This window comes from Takifugu flavidus, chromosome 10 (genome assembly GCF_003711565.1).
Source record: "Takifugu flavidus isolate HTHZ2018 chromosome 10, ASM371156v2, whole genome shotgun sequence".
NCBI lineage: Eukaryota > Metazoa > Chordata > Actinopteri > Tetraodontiformes > Tetraodontidae > Takifugu > Takifugu flavidus.
The window spans coordinates 7,268,252-7,292,731 of NC_079529.1; the positions used below are offsets into that span (position 1 = coordinate 7,268,252).

The 24,480-nt window shown below is 45.2% G+C and overlaps 2 protein-coding genes across 2 annotated transcripts; one reads left to right on the forward strand and one right to left on the reverse strand.

The window, feature by feature from the left end:
* The first annotated feature begins 843 nt into the window (after positions 1 to 843).
* Positions 844 to 20,982, forward strand: has2 (hyaluronan synthase 2). Its single transcript, XM_057045315.1, has 4 exons — positions 844 to 1,494; positions 15,148 to 15,774; positions 17,543 to 17,644; positions 17,729 to 20,982. Exons 2-4 carry the CDS (start codon positions 15,148 to 15,150, stop codon positions 18,656 to 18,658), a joined length of 1,659 nt encoding a protein of 552 aa, XP_056901295.1. The 5' UTR covers positions 844 to 1,494; the 3' UTR covers positions 18,659 to 20,982.
* Positions 3,973 to 7,921, reverse strand: LOC130532594 (uncharacterized). Its single transcript, XM_057045316.1, has 2 exons — positions 4,671 to 7,921; positions 3,973 to 4,541 (listed from the first exon to the last, which is right to left on the reverse strand). Exon 1 carries the CDS (start codon positions 6,827 to 6,829, stop codon positions 5,375 to 5,377), a length of 1,455 nt encoding a protein of 484 aa, XP_056901296.1. The 5' UTR covers positions 6,830 to 7,921; the 3' UTR covers positions 3,973 to 4,541; positions 4,671 to 5,374.
* Positions 20,983 to 24,480: the final 3,498 nt, after the last annotated feature.

The window sequence follows — 24,480 nt, forward strand, 5'->3', positions numbered from 1 at the left end:
CATGGATGTTAGCCACACCGGCTTCCCAGAAACCCAAGAAACACGCTCTTTGACAACATAATTTGCAAAATCTTTGAATATTTTCCTGCCCCACAAAAATGCAACTGGTCCCTTAGGTTGAGATTAGCGGAATGATTCAAAATGAATCAACATTTCTCTTCCTAGAAGAGTTCCGGACGGCTGTGCATCACGCTTTGACTCATCCGCGGAAGGAGCAACAGGAGTCCTGATTCTGCTTGAATATTCCCTCCTGATTACCTTCCGGAGGAGCTACTGTACTCCATCAGCCCCCCTCCACACACAGCCTCTCCGTTCTGCGACGCACAGCACTACCTGCTGGCCAGAGTTGGGAACTGCACCCTTCTGAATCAATGAAATGACTGAAATTCCATAACATCCAGCAACCACGTGCATATGTGCGCGGCTAATACAGATGTTTGGACCCAGCCTTCCCTGTCAGAACGTCTCGGTTAATAATGTAATGTAATTACGCGCGTCACTGTCATATAACATTAGCTGACAGCTCTAATGATTCATTTCAGATTCTGTGAAAACATTTCGACTTGGAAGCTATCACACTGCGCAGGGATGCGATCGAGACGAGATTTGTAGCTCTTGAGCCTGCTCTTAATTTCAGACGAGCACGCACACACACACACACACACACACACACACGCACACACGCACACGCACACACACACACACACACACACTTTCTCGCTCTCTCTCTGCCTCTTTCTCTCTCTCTCCCTCAGGAGTTTGATGGAGTTTGGATGAGTCACCCCCTCCCCTCCTTTCCGTCGCTCCTCCTCATGTCCCCCAAACCATCCCCTCTTATTAAAACAACACGCCAATATGTTGCCCGGTAAAAGGGGTTTGGGAGCCGCAGCAGCCGTAAAGGAGGCTCCACGCACACTCGTCTGGAAGGCATTAGGTTTTTGGCCACTTCTCTGCTCTATGCAACCTGGATGCTTGAGAGAACTAATGCTTCTGCCCACACGCCCCTCAAGACAGCAAATTCTGAAGATCAGTCATGATCAGATTTCTATTTTTATTGCTGGCAACTTTTGAGGTTGTAACGACTGACGGTGCCACAGCTGATGGCTTTTTTGGTAACTAAATTTCAGTTAAGCCGCCCAAAGTAAATGAGGAGAATATTTATCTTTTTTCCAACACATCTTAATTTATTCTTTTTGTATAAGAATACCAGCAGCGCTGACTGACACGGTCTAGTTCCGAGCTTCTAATAACTAATAAACTGAACTGAGGATTTTTTTTTTCATCGTCCAGCAAACAGAGGAACCTGCGCCGGTCTGATTTCATTTTCCTAATGACGATCGACTCCAGCGGATTCATGAAACACATCACTACAAAAGCATCCCCAGAAGCTGCTTTCTCGACACTCTTTCCCCCTGTGGAGCAGCTCCAGAGCCGCCGGAGCTGACCGCATCCTTTCCCAAGGACGAACGAGAGGAGGGCAACAGCTGCTTCAAGGTAGGCGGTCGGTGACCATTTGGTCCGGCGAGCGCGCAGCCGGCTGACAGGCAGCAATAAATGCAACCTTCGACCTGATTAAATTAACTCCTAACGTTGATACGCTGCTGCTCGCAGTCATTCTCTGCACGAATAATTAATTGCTATATCATTCACGCCATTTCTGAGGAAAAGGGTTGAAGTTTGTCTCTTTACACACTTTAACCAGCGGTGCGTAAAGCGCGCAGATCCATGAGAGGCAGCCGGATGGTGGAGGGCAACAAATCTGAGCGCAGGTTTAGAAGTTTTGCGACATCCATCTACTGTAAAAAACTACTGGCTCACGAAAATAAGCCCAGCTGATGACGTCGCTCGTCCCGACGTCATCAGCTGGGCTTCGGGGGCCAATGGGGGCGCTGCCTTTGGACACGTTAGAATCGCCTCGTGGTGGAAGCGCGTAATTTGATTCCATTACTGGGATGAAGAGATTGCGTGGACGGTTTCCACGCAGATAGCTACGTTGTCACACAGGCCGCGCACATGCAAACGGCTGTGTTGAAATGCTCTGGTAATCCGCCCTGTCAGTTTTTGGCTGGCTCCAACCCACGCTAAACATTTGCAGATCTGTGAGTTTGGACATGCAGTGATTGCTGCCATTCCTCCATAAAAGTACAAACCAAAGGGAGAAAAAAAAAGAAAATCATTGCAAAAGTTGCAAAGAATGCTGTAATGCTGCCTCAAAGTGTCCGTGCCAACCTGAGTTTAAACACTCGTGTGCATATTTCATTAGTTTTACCATAAAAGAACAGAAAAGTGATTCTTTCTGCTGCTTTCGTTTGGTGACCCAGTGGTCTAGTTTACTGCAGACTCAGTGCTGCAGGATGTTCCTCCACTCAGTGGTTTACTGCATAACAGAGGAAGGGCATTCCAGACTGGTCTCCATTAGGGCTCGCAACCCTCACGTGCCGCCACTGCTCCCAGCATGAGCTCCTCAGCTTCTGAGCCTCCAGGCTGACACGGTGCAACCATTTAATCTTGGAGAGCGTTTTTCTGTCCGCCTGCATTTGTTAACTTGCAACGATCTGCTGCTTTCAGCCAGGAAAAATGGAAACTTGGATGTCAGTGAAGTCTTCACTTAGCTTCCAGCCACCTCTTAATGATGAGAACGTCTCACAGAGGTAGCGGGCAGAGCCATTTATGCCGTAAAGTAGCCCAGAAGCCGCTAACCTGATGTGCTTTAGCGACCTTCAGTCAGTGCGTCTGTCACTGAGGTTGGCTCTGGGTTTGGTCTCAGTTTATCTTTCAGCTGTTTTTGACAGAGATAAAACAGAGTGGCAACTATTTTAGAAAGCTGTAATCAGATAGGAGAACGTGCCGGACGGATGGGTGACAAGGTCAAGCCTTCACAATGACAACAACATCAACAACAACAGTTACAGTATCTCGGTGTCTTGAGAAACGTGATCCTGAGAAGCATTTGAAGGGAAGACGAAGGTCCGTGCAGCTGCAGTACCAGACAGGAGCAGAGCCGGCCACAGTGGCTCCAGTCCAGTGCCTCTGCTGGCAGACGGCCACCACCCCTCCACCCCTTTCCTCTTCACACTCCCTTCCGACCCACTTCTCTCCTCTCACTGATATTCCCCACCTGATTCTAAGAGTCCATAGATCAGAGAGCGGAGGATAGAGTGAAGGAACCCCCCCCCTCGTCCCGCTACATTGTCGGTTCCAGTCGTGCAGCAGCGCGTGGAACGGTGGGTGGCGCTGTTCCCGTGACCTCTCGGTGTGTTTAGAGCACATTTTTTGTCCTAGGCGAGCGAGCCCACAGCGTGAATTTAAATACAGACATGAAACATGTGCGCAGGACAGATGCTTCGTATCTGTTCCTCAAACGTCTGATGTTTCTGGTCGACACAGAAATAGTGGTTGGGGGAAGTTGGCAGTTGGTTCTGCAGCCTTCTGGAATCATCTTCGGCTTCAATGCTTTTAAGATGCATCCTACACATGCGTGTGCTGCATGTGCATTTCCCACCCAAGGGTGCACGTCTCCTTTTTCGCATGTCTGCTCTCATACCTTTGAGACCTGAGGTGAACATGACTTCAGCACATCTGGTTTTACATGAACGTCTCATCGGTGACCTGTAGCTCAGTATTGATCCCGTTCGGCACGGTTATCTCTTGTGTGCTGCTCTTCCTGTTCTATTCACCACTTGTTCTTCTGAGCAGCATACCGGGTTGATGTGGGAGAGAGTTTCTGTGACTGATGTAGTGCTTTCTGAATTTAATGGCCACTGCTTGTGCAGCGTGCACAAACTATGCAATGTTCACATGTGCCTTGTTTTATTTTAATAGCCCAACACAATACTGTCCTGCGAGTTGCGTGGAGGAATATCTGCAGCAGACACACATACTTGCATGTAGGCTTGTAAGTGTGAGGATGAAGTTTTGATCACCCGCGCTGTTCGTTCACTAGACTCAGAGTAACCACGCAAACAACTGGAGTCCTTTGCAAAGGGGGAGCCGAGCAGCAGTTCAAGCTTCCTCTGTCAACTCCGTCCGTCTGCTGCTCGCTCACCTCTTTTATTGGTGCAAACAGAATGGGTGTCTAAACAGGATCTCATAATTCATTGTCTTCTGACATCTTTACAAACTTCTCTAATCCTGACCAACAGGATACGTCTGAGTGCTGAGCTTGATAGTAAGCAGCTTCAGCACTTTTACGACACTCTCATGTTCTTCCTTTCCTATCAACATTCCTCAAACACTCAAAGTCTACATACATTAGCATTTAAAGATAATACTAATAACAACAATAACAATAATCCTTCTCACATTTCCCTCCTGTTTATCGTTAAATGCGTCTAGATTTTCATCATCAGTATTACATCTTTACATTTTCATGAAATTTCAATGCATTACGTCATTTTCCTAGAAACACATTTCTTACACTCAGAATTCAACATGTGTACAGCTTAAGACATCTTGAACATTTCTTTTACATCTTGTATTACATTGATCCATTCTTCTTCCGATTCCTCTTCATCGTCGTCCAGTAGAGATTGTTCTTCCACCTGCAGCAAAGTACTAGTAACAACTGATCCCACGAGCCGGCCAATGCAACCCCGGACAAGAGGTACTCCTCCCTCCTGTCGGAAGTTCCAAAGGCCAAAACTCACGAGTCCTGCCGTCACAGCACTCACCACAATTAGGAAGAACAACTTCATTTCCTTTTAGAGCCTCTTCACAGGTTCCGACGGGGTTCAGCCGTTGCTGGACCTATACAGGCCGTCAGCCGTTTACGGACAGTCCGCCACTGCTCCCTCGCCTTCACCTGGAAGAATTTTCTGTCTCTTACAATGGGAAAGGTGTATCCACGACAGTTTCCCGTCCACTCGAACTGCAGTCTTTGTGGTCAGCTGTACTTGATAAGGACCTTCCCATCTAGGCGTGTTCCACCTCTTCCGCACAAACTTCTTCACCCACACGTAGTCGCCCGGTTGAATGGGTTCCTGGGGGGTGGAATCTGTGGAAGACACAGGACTAGGCAGAACATTTACTGTATTCACACATCGGTTAAGTAACACTTTTTTCAGATAATCTGCTATTGTTTCCTCAACATGTTCTAACTCATTTGTTGTTGCAAAGTATGGTAGGCAATAAGGCCGCCCATATAATGCTTCAAAGGGTGTGATGCCTGTTTTCTTGTGTGGTGTTATGTGCATCCATAATTTCACCAGGTCGAGACAAAACATCCAGTTCTTTCCTGTCTCGTCCATACATTTCTTCAGTCTGTTCTTAATAGTACCATTGACTCTTTCAACCAACCCTGCACTCTGAGGGTGGTATGCGCAGTGATTCTTCAAATCAATGCCCAAAGTTACTCCTACAGTTTTCACTATCTCATTTACAAAATGGCTTCCATTGTCGCTCCAGATGACCTTCGGAATGCCAAACCTGGGAATGATCTTCTACATAAAACTTTTGCTACTGTCAGTGCATCTGCTTTTGCCGTGGGGAAAATTTCCACCCACCTAGTAAATCCATCTAACACTACTAGACAATATTGTTTACCTTCACATGGTGTTAGCTGAATAAAATCTAGAAAAACTGTGTGAAATGGATGATTTGGCAATGGTGTAGTGCCTGCAGGGGCCTTAAGGGCTCCCTGTGGGCTGTGTTTTACACAAATAACACATTGTGAACAAAAATTTTTTAAGTAGGTATGAAATCCTATAGTGTAATAATGTTCATTAACCATCTGTACCATCCCTCCTGTTGAGACATGGCATGGCCCATGGCTCACTAATGCTGCCCATTTATGCATATTCCGGGGAAGGATTGGCTTGTTTCCTATGGTTAATAGTCCTTTATCATCCAGTTTGGCTCCTCGCTTCTTCCACGTGGCCTTTTCTTTTCCTGGAGCACTTTGTTGCATTTCTTTTAGAATATCATTATCTGCAGGTTCTAAGGTAAATGATTCCTCACTATCAAGAAGTGTGTTGTTATTTGCTGCAGCCTTTGCGGCTCTGTCAGCAAAGGCATTGCCTTGTGAGACTGCGTCTGTGTTGTTAGTATGTGCAGTGCATTTACATACAGCTATTTTACGTGGCTGCTGTACTGCTGCCAATAACTTTTTTAACAGTTCTGCATGCATGACCGGTTTGCCGGTCGACGTTTTCATCCCTCTCAAATTCCATTGTTGAGCAAACACAAACAACGTGGAAAATGCATATTGACTATCTGTATATATGGTAACATCTTGTCCTTTGCTTAGTTCACAGGCACGTGTGAGTGCGACGAGTTCTGCAGCTTGAGCAGAATAGGAGGAGGGAAGTGATTTCGCCTCCACCACCTCGGTTGCTGTGACTACTGCATAGGCAGTTCTAGTGCGTCCACAGTCATCCTTTCTCGATGATCCATCCACAAAGAGTATCCGTCCTGTAGTCAACGCGACATCACTAAGATCTGGTCGCGGCAGGACCGTAATGGAGACCTCATCCAGGCAGTTGTGCTGGTGTCCCTCTTCTGCGGTGGGTAGCAGCGTCGCTGGGTTTAAGGTCGTGCAGCGACGAATCGTCAGATTCGGCTGAGACAGCAACACTGCCATGCAGGAAAGATGACGTGCGGGCGACAGGAATGCTATCTTACTTTGTAGCAGCAGTATTGACACTGCATGTGGAACTAGCAAAGTTAGCTCATGATATAGCACCACTCCTGCGGAGGCTTTTACTGCCTCAGATGCTGCCACCACTGCTTTAACGCATGGTGGGAGTGCACAAGCTACGGGATCTAGCTTGTGGGAGTAGTAGGCCACTGGCTGCCTCTTATCTCCGTGCTTCTGCAATAAAACTGAAGTCATAAAGTCACCCTTGCAATCCACGACCTGCTCAAAAGGCTTCTGATAGTCTGGCAGCTTTAACACTCCAGCACTTACAAGGGCCTGCTTTATGTACACAAATGCTTCTTCAGCTTCAGGGGTCCATGTTAACACATCAGTGTTTACACATCATTGCTAAGGGATTATCATACATCAATGCTTGTAAAGGGGCAGTTATTTTCGCATAATCTAAGATCCATGATCTGCAAAAATTCACTAGTCCTAAGAATGACATCATCTGCTTCTTTGTTTTTGGTTTTGGGGCTTCAAGTACTGCTGTTTTCCTCGACTCAAGAATAGCTCTTCCATTATGTGTCAAAACATGACCCAGATAAACCACTTCCTGCTTCACCAGTTGCAGTTTGCTTTTGCTTAATTTATGGCCCTGAGAGGCTAGCCAGTGTAGCAATGCTAGCGTGTCTGACCAACAATCTGCCTCTGTTTTTGACGCCATGAGGATGTCATCCACGTAGACGAGGATTTGACTTCCACACGCAGGTTTAAACTTAGCTAATGATGACATCATTACCTGAGAAAAGATTGTGGGACTCTCACAGTAGCCCTGAGGTAACCTTGTCCAGGTATACCTCCGCCCTTGAAACGTAAATGCAAACCAAAACTGGCTGTCTGGATGTACTGGTACAGAGAAAAATGCATTGGATACATCTATCACCGTGTACCACTGATGTTCAGGGTTTAAGTCATTCAGCAGGGTGTATGGATCTGCGACTAAGGGAGACCTAGGGACCACTGCAGCGTTTACAGCTTGCAGGTCCTGCACCATCCGCCAGCCGGTAGATGGTGGTGACTTCCTTACTGGAAATAGGGGTGTATTTACAGGGACTCAGGACACTCTCTGATGACTCCTGCTTTAAGCAGTGAGTTAAATATCGGAACAATACCCTCCTGTGCATCAGTCTTAAGGGGATATTGTCTCTGAAATGGTCTATAATCTGATTTAGGGATTATTTTTACAGGTTCTGATCCTTTTATAAGACCTACATCTGCAGGTCCTTCCGACCATAATTCAGGGGGAAGCTCTTTCAGCTTCTCCTCTTCCTCCTGCGTGAGGAAGATGTTTCTTCTCATGAACTCTGGTCTGTGAGGTGCGTTGCTGGATGAGTCAGCAACCATGTTTTAAGGGGAATACGCCACACCTGGAACTGATCATTAAAATCAACCTCACCCTTAGGCCTATAGGGCAGGCTACTCCAGTGTTTTACGTCACATCCCAAGTCTTGCCATCTTTTCTTAAGCGGTTTAGCAATAGAAACATGTGGTACAGAACCTGACACTTTGAATAGCGCTGCTGCTTCGGCGGAAAGGCTTCCTGCCGTGCAGACAGCTGTTTGACCACACACATATAGGTGCATAATTACAATCATTTGTGGATCTTTGAGTTTAGCAAACTGCTCTGCATAGCTTGATGTGCCGTGTGAGTCTGATTTACAGATCTCACCAATGCGCTCCACATGCATGGTTACATGCAGGTCAGTTTGATTGTGGAGCTGGGCTTCAGGCTGTAAGTATGACAGAGCTTTACCATATAACATAGTGATTGGGTCAGAAAATGGAGGGGGCTGTTTTTCAGGAATGTTGAGTGACCAGTATTTACTGCACGTCTCTCCTTCTCTTACCCACAAATCAACCATTCTATCTACAGACCACATCCCTTCAGCTGTGGTACGAATCATCAACTGAAGCTGAGAGATAAGATCTCTTCCTAATAGATTTACGGGACATGTGGTGGAGATCACGAAAGGGGCTTTAAGTGTGATTCCACTTACAGGGTCACAACATCTACAGGAACTGACATTCTTTCTTTAGTTACGAGACCATTTGCTGATCTCACAAAAATCTGTGTAGAAGTTGGCTTTAGAGCTATTGGATCTCTAATTACTGATTTACCTGCACCCGTGTCTACTAAAAATGTTAAAGAATTGCCTAACACGGTCAGTTGTATTTCTGGTTTGCCTTCAGCAAACAGGAAGATGGTTTCTAAGTCTAAAACATCTTCTAGGTCTTCTTTTTCAAATTGGTCAAATTTTGTGCCCTGATTTGTTTTAATTTTTGTGACATCTTTTTCCAGTTCTAGTCATTGTTGAGGTGGATTAGAACCTTGCTGCTGTCCTCTGTTATATCTCTGGTCACGTTGTTTCTTTCTGCAATCACGTTCCCAGTGTCCAAAATTTTTACAATAATGACACTGATCTTTTTCACTGAAATTGCCTCCTCCTCCCCTTCCGCCTCGGCCTCGCCCACGCCCTCGGCCTCGGCTTGGGAGAGGTTGGCATTGAAAAACATGCCTGTTGATTGATTCTTACTCTTTTGGCATTGTCTTTCAGCATGCATAGCATGTTGTTCATAGCGGCCTAGGTTACAAATTCCGAAATCAACTAATTGTCTCTCTACCCAGGTTTTTATCTCTGATTTTGATCCCCCATGTATAGCTTGCTTTAACTGCTGTTGGTAGGGACCTTCTGGATCTTCCGCATACGGAATTCCACTATTTTTTCGGAACACATCTTTCATTCTCATGCTATAGTCTTCAAAACTTTCGTCAGTCTTTTGTCTTGTGGCCGTAATGGCGCTGTAGTCAGCTCGTCTGGTAAAAGTAGTTCGCATGCGCTCGTACAGTCTGTCAAGTCTGTCATTTAGTTCTTGGCTGTCAGGCTGCCATGGTTGTTGAGTGGCTGGATCCACTGGGATCCAATCTCCTCTAACAGTGCCCCATTTCTTGCCATTAACGCACATGAGGACTTGCTGGGTTTCAGTACCGTTAGTATGATAACTTCTTAGTAACTGTCTTATGTCTTGGATGCACAACTCTACGTCCATTTGGGGCAAGGTTATGTCATCACAAGCTTTTTTACAGTCTTCTGGAGTCCAGGTTCTATACACCAAGATAGTAGGATCTTGACCCTGCACACCGGCTTGTGGATTTGCAACCTGGATCAATGGGTACATCTGCACAGTGTTGTCCTGCATGTGGTAATTTCTGTACTGGGCTCCCGATAGAGAGGGGCCCAAAAAAAGGATTAGTGTTTGAAGCAAGGGGGGCTACAGCTCCGGGCGGGTCCAATGGGACCGCCTGAGGGGGAGCTAGTGGAACAGGAGGTGGAGGAACATACGGGGGAGGCACATTTATCAATTGACTCCTGCATCCTGTTTCGTTGTCCTCCGCCCTCACGTACGCACTCAGCAATGGGTATAAGAAGTTCTCATTTTTCTCTTCTTTCTCTCTTTTCCGTTTCTCTTTTTCTTGATTTTGTTTTTCTCTCTCTATATTTTGATTCAGTGAGCCAGAGGTGACATTGTGTCAACCCCACATTTACTTTTGGATGTTTCTTTCCATATTCTATTAAATCTTCTTTTAATTTTATAATATTGCCTGGCCTGTCTAAGTTACCATCCCAGTTGAACTTAGTCATCCACAGCTGCACATATGAGCATGAACCTGGATATTTGTCTTCCATGTGTTTACATGATGCTGGGATTTCGAATTCAGCACCTTTTGTGGAATGTTGGTTGCCCATGTTTGCACTTTATTTATCAGTTTTTATGTATTTGAATGGAGACGCCTGATCTCCCGACTGAACAACCCTCAATCCCTACAGGATATCTAGTTCAGTCCCTCCGCCGTGGCCTTATAACCCCTCTTTTTTAATCAGGAGAGTATACACCAAGCTTCTACCTGAGAGGCGGGTGTATCTTGCCTCTGCTTCTCTCCTGATGGCCAGGCAGGCAATACCGCGGTATATTCCGTGTAGCGCTTTTCGTGTCTTATACTCACTCCGTTGCCTCTATGGTTTCTCTCTGAGTTGTTTTGGTGCCTTCTTCCCGTCACTGGAGATGGTCGCCCTGGGAGGGACGAAGACCGGCCTTCCGTCAACTCGTGATGAAAGGTCTTTCGATTCGGACGTCTTTTTGACTCCGGCTGCGCAGACTTCGGCGTTCGGTCGTCCCACGGCGCTCCTCTCCAGGTCTTGGGATCCGGCTCGAAGGACCAAATTTTGTGAGGATGAAGTTTTGATCACCCGCGCTGTTCGTTCACTAGACTCAGAGTAACCACGCAAACAACTGGAGTCCTTTGCAAAGGGGGAGCCGAGCAGCAGTTCAAGCTTCCTCTGTCAACTCCGTCCGTCTGCTGCTCGCTCACCTCTTTTATTGGTGCAAACAGAATGGGTGTCTAAACAGGATCTCATAATTCATTGTCTTCTGACATCTTTACAAACTTCTCTAATCCTGACCAACAGGATACGTCTGAGTGCTGAGCTTGATAGTAAGCAGCTTCAGCACTTTTACGACACTCTCATGTTCTTCCTTTCCTATCAACATTCCTCAAACACTCAAAGTCTACATACAATAGCATTTAAAGATAATACTAATAACAACAATAACAATAATCCTTCTCACATAAGCATGCTGGCAAAGCTCCAACATGTTTAGCGCTCCCACATGGCTAGCATTAAGGCGCAAAATCAGGACGTCACCAAAATAAAAACAACATGACAGCTACAGTGTCTGGTACCGCACTAGCTAACCGCCTTTACAGCAACAAAACCCTCGCGTGAGACCACACCACCTGTCAGGGGAAAGCACTGACGCTTTCTGCCGGGCATGGCGATGGCACAAAAACTTTTAACATCAAGAGGTTTTGGTTTAACAAAAAAAAAAGCTCTTGGGTCTTGGATGTTCGGCGCGTTCGAGGTGTAAATTGTGACGTTTGATTTGCTTCAGTTCCACGACTGAAACTGTCCAGATGTGCAGCGTAATTAGAGGTCTTTTAGCCATCATGCTAAGTTTGACTGTGAGAAAAAAGGCACTTCAGCATGGTTACTTGACCCCAATGACCTTTTACAAATCCACTCAGCACACTTTGGATAAAAAACACTCTCAGTGGGATTCGTTCCACGTTCCACTTTCATTGCTGGATCTCAGAAATGTAAAAATGCTAACACGCAGCCACCCTATAGAGTTAACAGAATGTTGCTAAATCATTTGTGAGATAAAAGCTGCTTCATTATAATCGGCAATTTGTGTAACTGCACCTCAGGTCTTTTATTGCTTCAGTGGATTTAGGGAAATGGAAGCACATGATTGAATATTAAATTGAACTTTTCAACTGTCTTTGCAGCCGGTGTTGGGGGAAAAAAAGCATCGTAACATACTTAAGTCATTTAAAACACAACTAAATCTTATTTTGTGGTGTTTTCTGCATCAGAATTACAAGCAGTCTGTTTTCCCCAGAGCGTCTGATTGTCCCGGTCTGGCCCGTCCATTAGTCTTCTGTTCACAGCTGCTTGTTCCTGGTCAGGGTCAGTGAGTTGCTGGATCTTATCACAGGAGACATCCGGTGAGAGGCGGGAATACAACCGGGACAGAGTACCAGTCCATCACAGCCACACACGGACTGCAGAGAGGCTCCAGACGGCATAATGAGCTTGTCTTTTGACAGGCGGATGCGGAGACCCCACATTTAGAGGTCCTGGCCGTGCCTCCTCTGGTGTGGTCTGAAATCATCACTTCTCCTTCTGCCTCTGACAGGATGTTAGCATTGTTCATAGCAAACCTGCATTTTGAGCACCTTTGTCTGAGCAATTTGGTGACCTAATCACATCCCCACGCCACCCATCACCGCTGTAATGTGACGGGGTTAAAGTTTGTCTTTAACACCTTATTTTATCTCTGCATTTATTCCAGTTCATCACAGCATCCCTGAGATGCAGCATGCGGGAATTTCACTCAAGAGACTCCTCCTGATGTCATAGGGAGCCCGATAACGCAATGAGGTCACTGCAGGGTTTCTCTCTGTCCCACACCCATATGCGCAGACACACACACACACACACAAAGTAAACCGAATGGCGGGTGATAGTGGTGGGGCTCCATCGCATTTCCCAAGAAAATAAACAGAAAACTCGGCCGATAACATCTGCATGTTGCAGTGACGCCACCAGCTTGCTCTTGTGATGACATACTATCCACATACCTGCTTCTCCAAGGGACACACACCAGCTTGTGCGTCATAGGTCGTCTTCGTTATCTCGAGCGTGATGAGTCCTAGTAATTAATTCTGGGTCCGTCGCGCTCGATCTCGCTCCCACCCATGACACCACGTCTGAGCTGTATCTTTTAGCACTTAATTCCCAACGATGACAGCGTCTGAAACGGCCCAGACGGCCCAGAAGGAGAAAGCGAAGGGCTCTTCATGTCTGCAGACCTGCTGTCTGGGGTTGTATTTTTAAAAACAAAGAATTAAACCAATAAAGGTACTTAAGTCCAGACTCAAACAAGCTAAGCAAATACAGCAGAGGCTCTGAGCGTTCCTCTGCAGGGTAGGAACGGTAAAGCCCACATGGGTATCAGCGGTGTCAGCCCGCACTGTGGCCTGTTGTGGAGGTGCATTCAAAGATTTATGACAACTTCCTGTCCTGATTGCGAGGCGGGTCTCCGCAGCAAACATACACAGAGCTTCAACTATTACGATGGCACCGTTGTGGTGGAACACCTCCTTTTCTCCTTTGCGGGAGAAAAATTTGCTCTACACTACCTTATATAGCTGTGAGACGTGCACGTTGATACATACAAATGGGTGGAATGTGAAACTCTTGGCCCAATAAAAATGTGCGTTTTTACAGACTCGATCCCTCTTCCTCCCTCTCATTCTCATAATGAGCTTTTATATGCTGCATATGAGCGTCTGTGCGCTGGTGTATCGGGGGTCTTGTAAATGGGCGGCTGACGTTAAAAGCTTCGACACGTGCCAGAAGAGGTTTGCTGCACTGGTCCGCAAGCCTCAAATGAATGAGACCTTCAGCCAGAGTCAAGGGGCGTCTTGTTCGGAGCGCTGCCCGTGACCCCTGGCTCACCGCGTCAACGCTCGCCTGTCCTCCAGAAGCCGTCGTATCTCCGTCCTCTGATTTGACCCGCTTTTCCCCTTCTGCTGTCTGTTGCACCTCTTTCTCTTTAATCCCCCCTCTCTGCATCACCACCTCCCTCCCACCATTTGTCATGCATTTAGGTGTGGCGTGAAAAACACTTGCCAGATGACAAACACTGCTGGACTCTGTCTGCGCCATTTGCTCGTCTTTTGGCAAAAGTTCGGCCCCGAATGGACTCGCTGAGCCTGAACGTACACGTTAAAAGTGTGTCAACAGGTGGCAGCCCCCTGACTCAGTGCCCTGAGGGGTGCCCTTTGACCTCCCGTATGCCACGCTCCCTCTGCCATAATTCCTTGACTTTATTTAATTCAGTAAATTGTTTTCTTGTCGTATTTTGCATGGGCTGTAACCGGGGGGAAGAGGCACACGTGCAGCTTTAGAGAATCTGAGAAGCTCTTGTATTCCTCTTCCCACGGAGATGCAAACAGATGACATCACAGGGTGGTCCGCTCCGCGTTGAGCCGAGCTGAGCCACGCTGAGTGGGTCCCTGATGGTCTGCCAAACAGATGGCGGTAGCAAAGTAATGAGGACTGGATCTTTAGTGAAAGTTTTTTCTCCCCCCCCCTTGTTTTATAAAAGAGTGCCACTCACAGTTTAAGCTCAAAAGCACGGGCCGTGTTTTCATGTAGAAATGCCTCCGTCAGAGGCCCAGATATTGGATACACGCCTGATTATATTTTTTAAAATCCTTTGCAATCGAGAGAAAAATACAAGTCCCCCCTGCACAGGTATTAAGAGGGCTTGGATGGCCGGTATAAGCAGCATTTGTTGGTTAATTAGGTCAAGAAATCTTGTAACGTGCGCCCACCCACACTAATGGAGGGCTGGAACAATCGGCTTCTCAGATCTGTCTGACATTTAGACAGATTTTGGGGAGGTTGGAGAGAGTAGCAGGGGGGGACAGGAAGACGGAAAAAAAGTGGGGTGAGAAACTTTACTGCCGTCTCTACCTCGGCTTGATGTAATTAGGCATGATTGTCGAACAGCCCCAAACTCGTGAATAAGCACTTTGATGCTTTTGTGCTGCCGTTTTTGAGGTTTTCTTTCAGCCCCTCTAAGGATTTCATAGACTTGCAGATTCTTTGGTATTGTCCCCTGTCAACGTGGAGCTGGAGGGCAATTTGTTGCAATGCATTTGTGGGAAAATGTGCAACTTTGTACTTTGAAGTAAACATCCAAATGTTCCCGGAACCCAAAATCACAGTCAATCAAAACATTTAGAATCACTATAAATAGTTGCTTTATGATGACTCCTTGTGTCATTCCTACATTTTATATACAACCTCCTGCAGCATTTTGATGCATTTATAGCTATGATGTGTACTTGAATTGTTTTATGCTTATTCTCCCCATAGATGAGGTATCAGAGGATTCTCACCTACCTGAGGATATTTGGGACCACTATGTTTGGCATCTCTCTCCTGGTGGGCATCTCCACCGCCTACATCATGGGCTACCAGTTCTTCACCACCGCTGGCCATCACCTCTCCTTCGGCCTTTATGGCGCCATCCTGGTCATCCACCTCCTCATCCAGAGCCTCTTTGCACTCCTAGAACACAGAAACATGCGGCGGTCTTTAGAGACACCGATCAAACTGAACAAATCCCTGGCGCTGTGCATCGCGGCGTATCAGGAGGACCCAAACTACCTGAGGAAGTGCCTGGTGTCAGTAAAGAGGCTGACGTACCCGGGCATCAAGGTCATCATGGTGATCGATGGCAACACAGAGGACGACAACTACATGATGGATATCTTTAAAGAGGTGATGGGGCGCGACAAAGTAGCGTCGTACGTGTGGCGGAGCAACTTTCACCACCGCGCCCCCGAGGAGACGGATGAGAGCTACGCCGAGAGCATCCAGCACATCTACAAGCTGGTGCTGAACAACAAGTGTATGTGCATCATGCAGAAGTGGGGAGGCAAGAGGGAGGTCATGTACACACCCTTTAAGGCACTGGGGAAGAGCGTGGACTACGTGCAGGTCAGTCAAAACCTTAGTTCAGCACTTTAAGACCACTTTAAATCCAAACGCAGAATCACAGTCGAGCCGTCAGAGAGGTTCAGGTCATTTGGACAGACAGGAACTGGCAAACATTTCTCCATGGCTACCACAAAGGTTGCTCGACAAACACTGGCAGCTGTGGCTAACTAAATACCCAGTCCATGTCTTAAATACAATATATGTGGAAAAAACACATGCAATATTAAAAAAAAGGTCATTTTCTGCACAGATTTTAATGCATCTTTTACCCTACCCTGTAACTGCAGCACTAAATAAAACGGTAACATGACAGGCATCAAACGCAGGCAGTAAAACTGTGAAAATGGAGAGAATTATTAAAGCCAGAAGTGGGACTAATTACTGAGCTCAGCCAGATTTCCCATCGCCACTAGTCTGAATGCAAACTGGAATAAAAGAAAGACATGAAAAGAGGCAGCGTTGGATAATGGCTAATATATTCAGTGCTATACACCCGCGTGAACACACATAGTAAGACACTGCTGACAAGGATTTGAGTGAAGATAGAGGGGAAAGGGAAGAGAAAAAGAGACGGAGATGGCCAAAGTGGGGTGGGCAGTGGGGGTTCTGCCAAGCCAAACATGGGGTCCACAAAGAGCCTTTTGTGTTTCTTTGAGATGGACGGTGGCTGTATGCAGTTTGGAAGCGTAGCGTGAAGACAGGCGGCAGTAGCTGATGTCTAATTGTAAAAACAGATCTGTTTCACAGAGCTGAGCGTTACATCATCGACATGCGTTCAAGATCCAGCACACTGAAAGGCTGCCTGACTCTGGCTCCGCTCTGAATGTGTCCCTATGTGAAAAATACTTAAATTGTATCTTTAGACAAGCCAGCTTCTGAGGGGCTTTGGCTGGCTCCTACGCCCCAATAATGCTAACATTGTGTGGTGGTTTATCTAGCAGTATAAATGGGAACACAGAGACACCTGTTTTTACCCTGCAGTCAGGAAATGTTGCTTGAAAAAAAGGTCAACCCAAAATCATAATTCTTTCCTGCAAGTGCAAATGATCTCATGCGGAAGAATAATGGACCGTGCACACAGATGATCTCTGCAGTTGGAGACGTATTCTGCCTTCTTCAGTATTTCAGCTTTTAAAGACCTTTTTTTTGTTAGGGTTACAGACTTGTATTGAGCATGCTAATCAATAAAGTACCGGTACCTCATTCCTTACGTGGCATATCAAACCATCAGCAGGCGTCAGCAGGTGGAATGAAAGAACGAACTCTGTCAGCACTCCAGGACCTCCACTGTGTGGGGGAAGCAGCAACTGTGATGCATATTTTCACCATTAACAGATGTGCTTTGATCTGTTTCTATTTCTATTGTTTCTTTGAGATCCTGCTGATTCGAAACCTGCTCTTTTGATAAGGGACTGTCCACTAAATTGAATGCTTATGTATTCTTAAATAGTTGAAACATTCTCTTTCATTCAAGCTCTTTGTATTTACTGCCAAAAACTACTTCAAAACAAGATGAAAGACGGTAAAGGTGCTGAAGTGATTACACCACAGGTGATCCGTGACACAAACTTGGAAATATACTCTAAAATCGATTTAATCCATAAGTGCTACATTCTGTTTTCCAGTTGTGCCTGATGTCGTGGCCTTATTCTAGACTAAGGCCACCATCTATGCGATGGTTCCTCACCTCAACCCCCCCCCATACCAAATTTCTAAACTTTTGTTCACACGTTCTGGACTATTAATAATATTTGATGCTTTTACTCAGGTGTGTGACTCTGACACCATGTTGGACCCGGCATCTTCAGTGGAGATGGTGAAGGTTCTGGAAGAAGACCACATGGTCGGGGGTGTTGGTGGAGATGTTCAGGTTAGTTTCAATTCAAACACGATGTCACCCAACTGCTCATCATGGATGCTTCATTAGGCGCTTCTTCTTGCTCGTGCTCTGCAGATCTTAAACAAATACGAGTCGTGGATCTCCTTCCTGAGCAGCGTCCGCTACTGGATGGCCTTCAACATAGAACGGGCCTGCCAGTCCTACTTTGGCTGTGTGCAGTGCATCAGTGGGCCGTTGGGAATGTACCGGAACTCTCTCCTGAATGAGTTCCTCGAAGACTGGTATAATCAGACATTTATGGGATCCCACTGTAGTTTTGGGGACGACCGCCATCTCACAAACAGAGTCCTCAGTCTTGGGTACGCAACTAAATACACGGCACGATCCAAGTGCCTCACCGAGACGCCGATCACGTACCTGCGCTGGCTCAACCAACAGACTCGGTGGAGTAAGTCGTACTTCAGAGAGTGGCTCTACAACTCCATGTGGTTCCACAAACACCATCTGTGGATGACTTATGAGGCCGTGATCACGGGCTTCTTCCCATTTTTCCTCATTGCTACTGCAATCCAACTCTTCTACCAAGGAAGGCTCTGGAATATTTTGTTGTTTCTACTCATTGTGCAGGCGGTCGCACTGATCAAGTCGTCATTTGCCAGCTGCCTCAGAGGTAACATAGTCATGATATTCATGTCCTTTTACTCAGTACTGTACATGTCAAGCCTGTTGCCGGCCAAAATGTTTGCAATAGCAACCATCAACAAGTCTGGATGGGGAACATCTGGGAGAAAAACAATTGTGGTGAACTTCATCGGTCTGATTCCTATCTCAGTTTGGTTCACCATCCTCTTTTTTGGGATTATCTACACAATAGTCCAGCAGACTAGAAAACCCTTTCCCGAAACAGAAAAGATCGTTCTTATCGTGGGGGCAGTTGTCTATGCCAGTTACTGGGTCATCCTGTTGACGTTGTACACAGTGCTCATCAACAAGTGTGGAAAGAGAAAGAAGGAATCACACTATGACATGGTGCTGGACGTGTAACTCAGGCTGCGGTCATCACATACCACTGAAGTCATTTTTGGTCGTTTTCACTCTCAGAATGTCGTTGAGATGCTCTGGAGGGAGAATGGTTCAACTTAAACAGCTAGCTAGTTGGCTAAGGTAGATTACTTTTTATATTCATGTAAAGGTCAACTACTGTAAGCTAATAATCCAAAAAGAAATGTGCATTTGGTAGCAAAAGTGCAATTACATCTATGCAGTCAGAGCTACCTCTTCTCCCTATCTTTTTCACTGGGTGTCAGCATTTGAGCCGAGTATAAAACCTCCATCCATCGGCATTTAACTTGACAAGGAAGCCTATTTTCCCTCCAGGGCATCATGGTGTCTGCAGAAACTTACCACTGCCACAGCCAAAGAAAACCATCTCTGCATTGCCCAGATTTCAAATGAAATCACGCCTGCCCCACCATCTCAGCTGTTGACGGCTTTAGATCCTTTCAAATGACATTACAGAAAAAACAATTAAATCCATCACTGACACGAGAACCTGCGTCAAGGTCAGTGTTCAGATGTTGGGGGTTGGAGGGTAAAGGTTCTTGGGGCAATGCGCTGATGTAATGACGATGTCCACAGCCACAGTATTGCTTTACCAAGAGTGAAATGTCACGAAATGGACTTTAAAATGGAAAGCTGCTCTCTTTCTTTTGCTGCATGCGCGTCTAATGGGAGGGATCCGAAAAGTTTGAAGACTTCTTTGTCTGGGAAACACAATTGTTTTTAGCATAAAAATATCTTCTGTTAATCCTGCAGATGGACATTTTAGTGCTATTTCTGTTGAAAATGAAAATACGTTTAGTAACAAATACTACAGATGCATCATATCCAAATGTTTCGGTCTCTCCCATACGACATGGATGCATTATTTTTTTCTTTCAATGTTTACAAAGTGAAGAATCTCAAACTGATCACTGATTGGTCCGTTTAGCTCCACCGGAACAGGTGACCAGGTGAACATGTGACCAGAAGAGAGCCGGTGTATCATTGCTGCTGTGATATTTTATTCTGACAGACAATGCCTTTAAAAAAAAAAAGTGTGTGTTTCATAAACGATGCGAATGTTGTTTCCTCCAAGATGAATGATAATCCCTCGGCAGACATGGCTGGGTGTGTTCTGATCCAAAGACCTGCCCTCCATGCGCCTTTGCTCTCCGCCTCTCTTCACATACTGTACTGAGGGCACTGCGGCAACAGCTCTCAGCTCCCCTGCACAGGCTCAAACAGCCTGCAGCGGGAGGCATAAATGTGAGAACAGACTTTAGTGTACAAAAGTACTATCTGATAACAGGAATGTGAAAAAAAAGTGTTCTTATTGGAAAGGAGAAGCATTTTGCGATAGAACGAGTTCTGTGTTTGTTATAGATGACCGGGAAGAGACATGAGTTTAATTCTTATGCACTTTTATGTCTCTCCTGTTGTCCGGCATGATGCTTGACCTGATCAAGATGAAATACCTCAGTGGTTCCCTTTGAATTGCAACGAGGCGTCAGGATTCTGGTTACAGACTGATGCATTTGTAAGGCCTCTGTTAATTTATCATGTTATCTCTGATTATAAAAGTGTTCTTTTTATATGCAGTTCCATATTCAGTCAAAGCTGGAGCTCCCTGCCTTGTTGTCCTTTTGCTGTAGCCGTTTACTTATTGTCTACTTTGTATTTCAGTGCATTTTATATATAGACATTTTTATTCTATTTTTGCTTACAGTTACCAAAGATTCTTTATTTTCACTAAAGTTTTTTTTAATAAGAAAAATGGGAAAATGTCTTTGTTGTGCTTAAACTGTTCTGACAACGACTTTTGTATCTGACCAAACAATGTGAAAATATGAGCTAGGTTTTTTTTAATTATTATTTGCAATAACAACAATAAAAATGCAATTTGTAGAGGTAAGTTATTGATTTCAAGAGATGAACCTGTGTTTTTATACTTTGAGCAGAGATGAGGAACCAGCATATTTATATTCAGTCTGTGCTTAGTAACATGTCGTCCGGAGTGTCGTCTGGTATTTAAAATCCCACGTGTACGTTTACGCTACAAAATCAACCAACAGAGTGTCCATATGTTCCCAGAATTGCTAAATCACGGATTACTTTGCAGCACCGATGTGTAGTCGGACTTCCTAGTTTCAGTTTTTCAAACATTTAAAAACAATTTGCACAAGAAAAAAATGGAATCATCTGCATACGTTGAAGCTTTGATCCTTTGATGCCACCAATAGTTGTACCATGAGTTTGTTTTCATGTCAAAAACAGTGTTATTATAAAGCACTTTTGTCTTTGTGCCAAATAAAAAACAATTGTTTTCATTTGCTGGTGTTGTCTTTGGGTCATTTGATCAGAACGTTACTTTGCCGTGGAACCCGCGTGAGATATCCCACCATCCTTCCCGTGGCCTCCCGATCTGAGGGACAGTTGTCAGGCACAAGTGTTGCAACCTAGCTCAGGCAGCATCAGGAACCAGAGAGGACAATTTGTGCTAATGTTGAACTCTTGTTAAACTCTGGCATTAAATCTTTGATAACGATCTGAATTACACTGTCAGAAATCTGTCAGTGTCCCTCATATGGCCCTGTTATTGAAAACAGACTCCTGCAGTTAGCATTCTGCAACTGGTCAAACACCCAAAAAATGTCCTGGTTTTCATTTGTGTCGATTATTGCATGGATTAGTAGGTCTGGAGACAAGCTCTATATGCCAATATAAACAGCAACCTGCCGGTAAGCAGCCTTGCTGCTGCGGTTTCACTCTGTTGTGCTCTGGAGCTCCAGGTTTTTTTTAAAAATATTGACAACAATGAGTCACACTGTTGCACTGGAAACATACACACAATCCATCCAATGCAAAACAAAAGGGACAAATTATAATTAGAACATTCTATTCAAATTTTATCAGGCTACGAAGTATATTGGTTGCATTATCTATCGCACAACCCAAGAGCAACAAATACACATAAGACCGGAAAAAAGGAAGTGTGGGGGTTTTGGACAAGAAGCAGATTTTTTTGGTGGGGAAGTCTTTGCCAGTAAGTACTTTTTGACCATTCAGAAAGACCAGCTGGACCACACTGCAAGGACAGGAAATAGGTGCAGGATGGGAGCCAACATAGCCCAAAGAGAACTCAAGACTGCTTATTTAAACGTTTCATTTTACATCTGAGTCACCTGTGCCCACCAGCAGAAAATTCTCCCAAATGTGCTGCCACCAGCACGCTGTCCCTCACTGGTGTGTCCAAACGGCACCCAGCAGATGACTATAATCCAGTAGTTACATTCATGTTAAGTTGCACTTGGAAGCACCATCAGGAGCTGCAGGAGCAGTTGCTTTGCATATGTGGCGGCAGGGCGGGGGCTCAAAGCGGTTCTTGGTACACATGAACAATGCTTTACTATACTGTGCAATAGTAAACCTTTACAGCTATTGTAATGTTTACAGGAAAATCTTAGAGGGCTATCTTGTGTTCAAGAAGCAGGCTTGTCTTGCAATAAAGTGGATGTTTTGTTGAGTGTTTACAGGCACTTTAAGGCAGAGAAAATCTCAAGAGCCCTGCATTAAATTAATTGTTTCCATAATTACAGCCTAAATATGGAGAAACACTCCAACTGTAGCTACCAGAGGAGACTCAAATGTTTCAATATTGATAAGAACATAATTCACATTAAGGTGAAAGAAAATGTAATGGAATCAATGTGCCATTATTGTAGAATGTTTTTATATCATACTATTAAATTAACACTACAAACTTTAAAGTCTAAATCTGTGACACAATAATATGCTTCATTAGGACAGACTCCGCTCCAAAGCCTTCATATTTGCCCATCTTGGCTGAGTTAAAGATCTAAAGTTTACGACTGCCTTGTGGTCATACTCTGCATAATGGGTGTTTTATTAGTTGGATCACAAGCCCCGGACAGTTGCAATGTTGCATCTGAAGGATTTAATAGGTACTTTTTGCAATAACCATGTGATCTAGTCAAACTCTGAGGCTTTACAGGCGACGCTAAAGTTTGCGACTCTTAAGTTTGCGACTCTTGTGCAAATCAGTCCATGGCACAGAAACGAGCCTGGAAGAAAAATCTGCTAGTTAGGATGCAAATTCGTGAGGTCATTTTTCTTCCAGGACAAAATATTAAACAAAAACACTGTCTGCTCTTGGCTTGTAGCAGCACTTTTTTTCATATAATTGTTCCATTGCATCTGTGTGCTTCTTTGTTCCACTACAATAACGGCATCAGCTTTTGATTACTGGCATACGTGGTCCTCTGTAACAACCTAGTAACTCAGAGACTGCCAGTGCAGGAACAAACCTGTAAAACACAAGGTCCAATTAAGATTTGCGATGAAATAATTGAGTAAATTTGTCTGCACAGCGTGTTTTCGGTATGTTTGCATTGCTTAGGAAAGGAACACAGTGGTCAACAACATGTAGGCTAAATCCTGCACTGAACACGAGTAATGGAGCCTTTAAATGAAGAAAGGTGCCGATAGATGAAAAATGTGCCGCGGCGTCCAGCGCCGTGCGTGTGCGCGCTCTCGTCTGACGGAAAACCCAAAAGCCACGGCACAAATTCTCTGATGTTGAATCTGTACACACAGATCTCTCATGAGTCTACTGGATGGCTTAAATTAAGATCAGGGTCGGTTTCTCCATCAGAGCTGGGCCACATGTTTGCAAGGGAATGAAGGGACCGAACCCTGGCCAGCAACTGATCCTTCAAAGTCAGAACCGCTGTTTCTTGTTTTCCTTACTGATAAACATTTGTTCATACTTCTCTTCTGCTCAAACTACAGCTGCTCAGAATATAGATATAGTTATAGTTCGGACGGGCGGGCGGACGGACGGACGGACAGACAGACAGACAGACAGACAGACAGACAGACGTGAAAATAGGATATGAACTTGGTCCAGGGCTGATAAATAAAGATGTCAGGGTGGGGCCATTTTACTACCTGATATATCCCACACCCCAGAGCCTTGGGGAGTTTGTCGTCAAGACTCTATTTTTTTATTTTTTTTCAAAAGGAGAAAAAAAGTGAGAATAATTCAAAGCATCCTCCCCCCTCCCCTCTTAAACTCTTGCTTCCTTTCGCACAAGGGTTACGCCTCATCCCGCCAGTTTTTCGGCTCTTGCCTCTCGTTTTGTTCCTCCCTCGTCCTTCACCTCATTCCCTAGAATCCTTCCTTGCTCCTCCTCCTAGTCTTTCTTTTTTTTTCCTTACCTTTCTCTTCCCTTTCCTCTCCTCTGAGCCCTCTAACTACATAATGAGGCTCATTTAGGCGGGTTAATTGTTTTAAAAACTCCCATGTGTTCCCAGAGAGGGGGGTTAAAAACAGTCATTGATGGTGGTCAAACGTTCCTCTTTTTCCACGACACATTTAGCACGTAAGATAAGATATTGCTTTAAAGGTATTAAAGGACTTCCAACAAGCTGTGGGGAATTTTATTTTAAGGTAGGTTAAGAGTGATGTCTGTAGCCCCACAAACAACCACCCACTGCACATCGGACACCATCTTACAGAGAGTTACTGTCTTCCTATACATCTGAAGCATCTATAAATAACTTACTGCAGAATCTGCATCCCTGGAATCTTGTGGCGGTGTTGCAGATAAGCTGATGTAACTGGCATTCTAACATATGACAATCATTAATGATAGTAATGATCAGAGGAGCTCCTGCTTGTCACAACTGGTCTTCCACCTCAGAGACGTGGATAATACCCAGCTGTTGTGCATGTTTTTAAAATGTCTGTGGACTGTTTTGATGGGCCGTCAGTGAGATTCGAGCCAGGTGTTCTCTGAGGACAA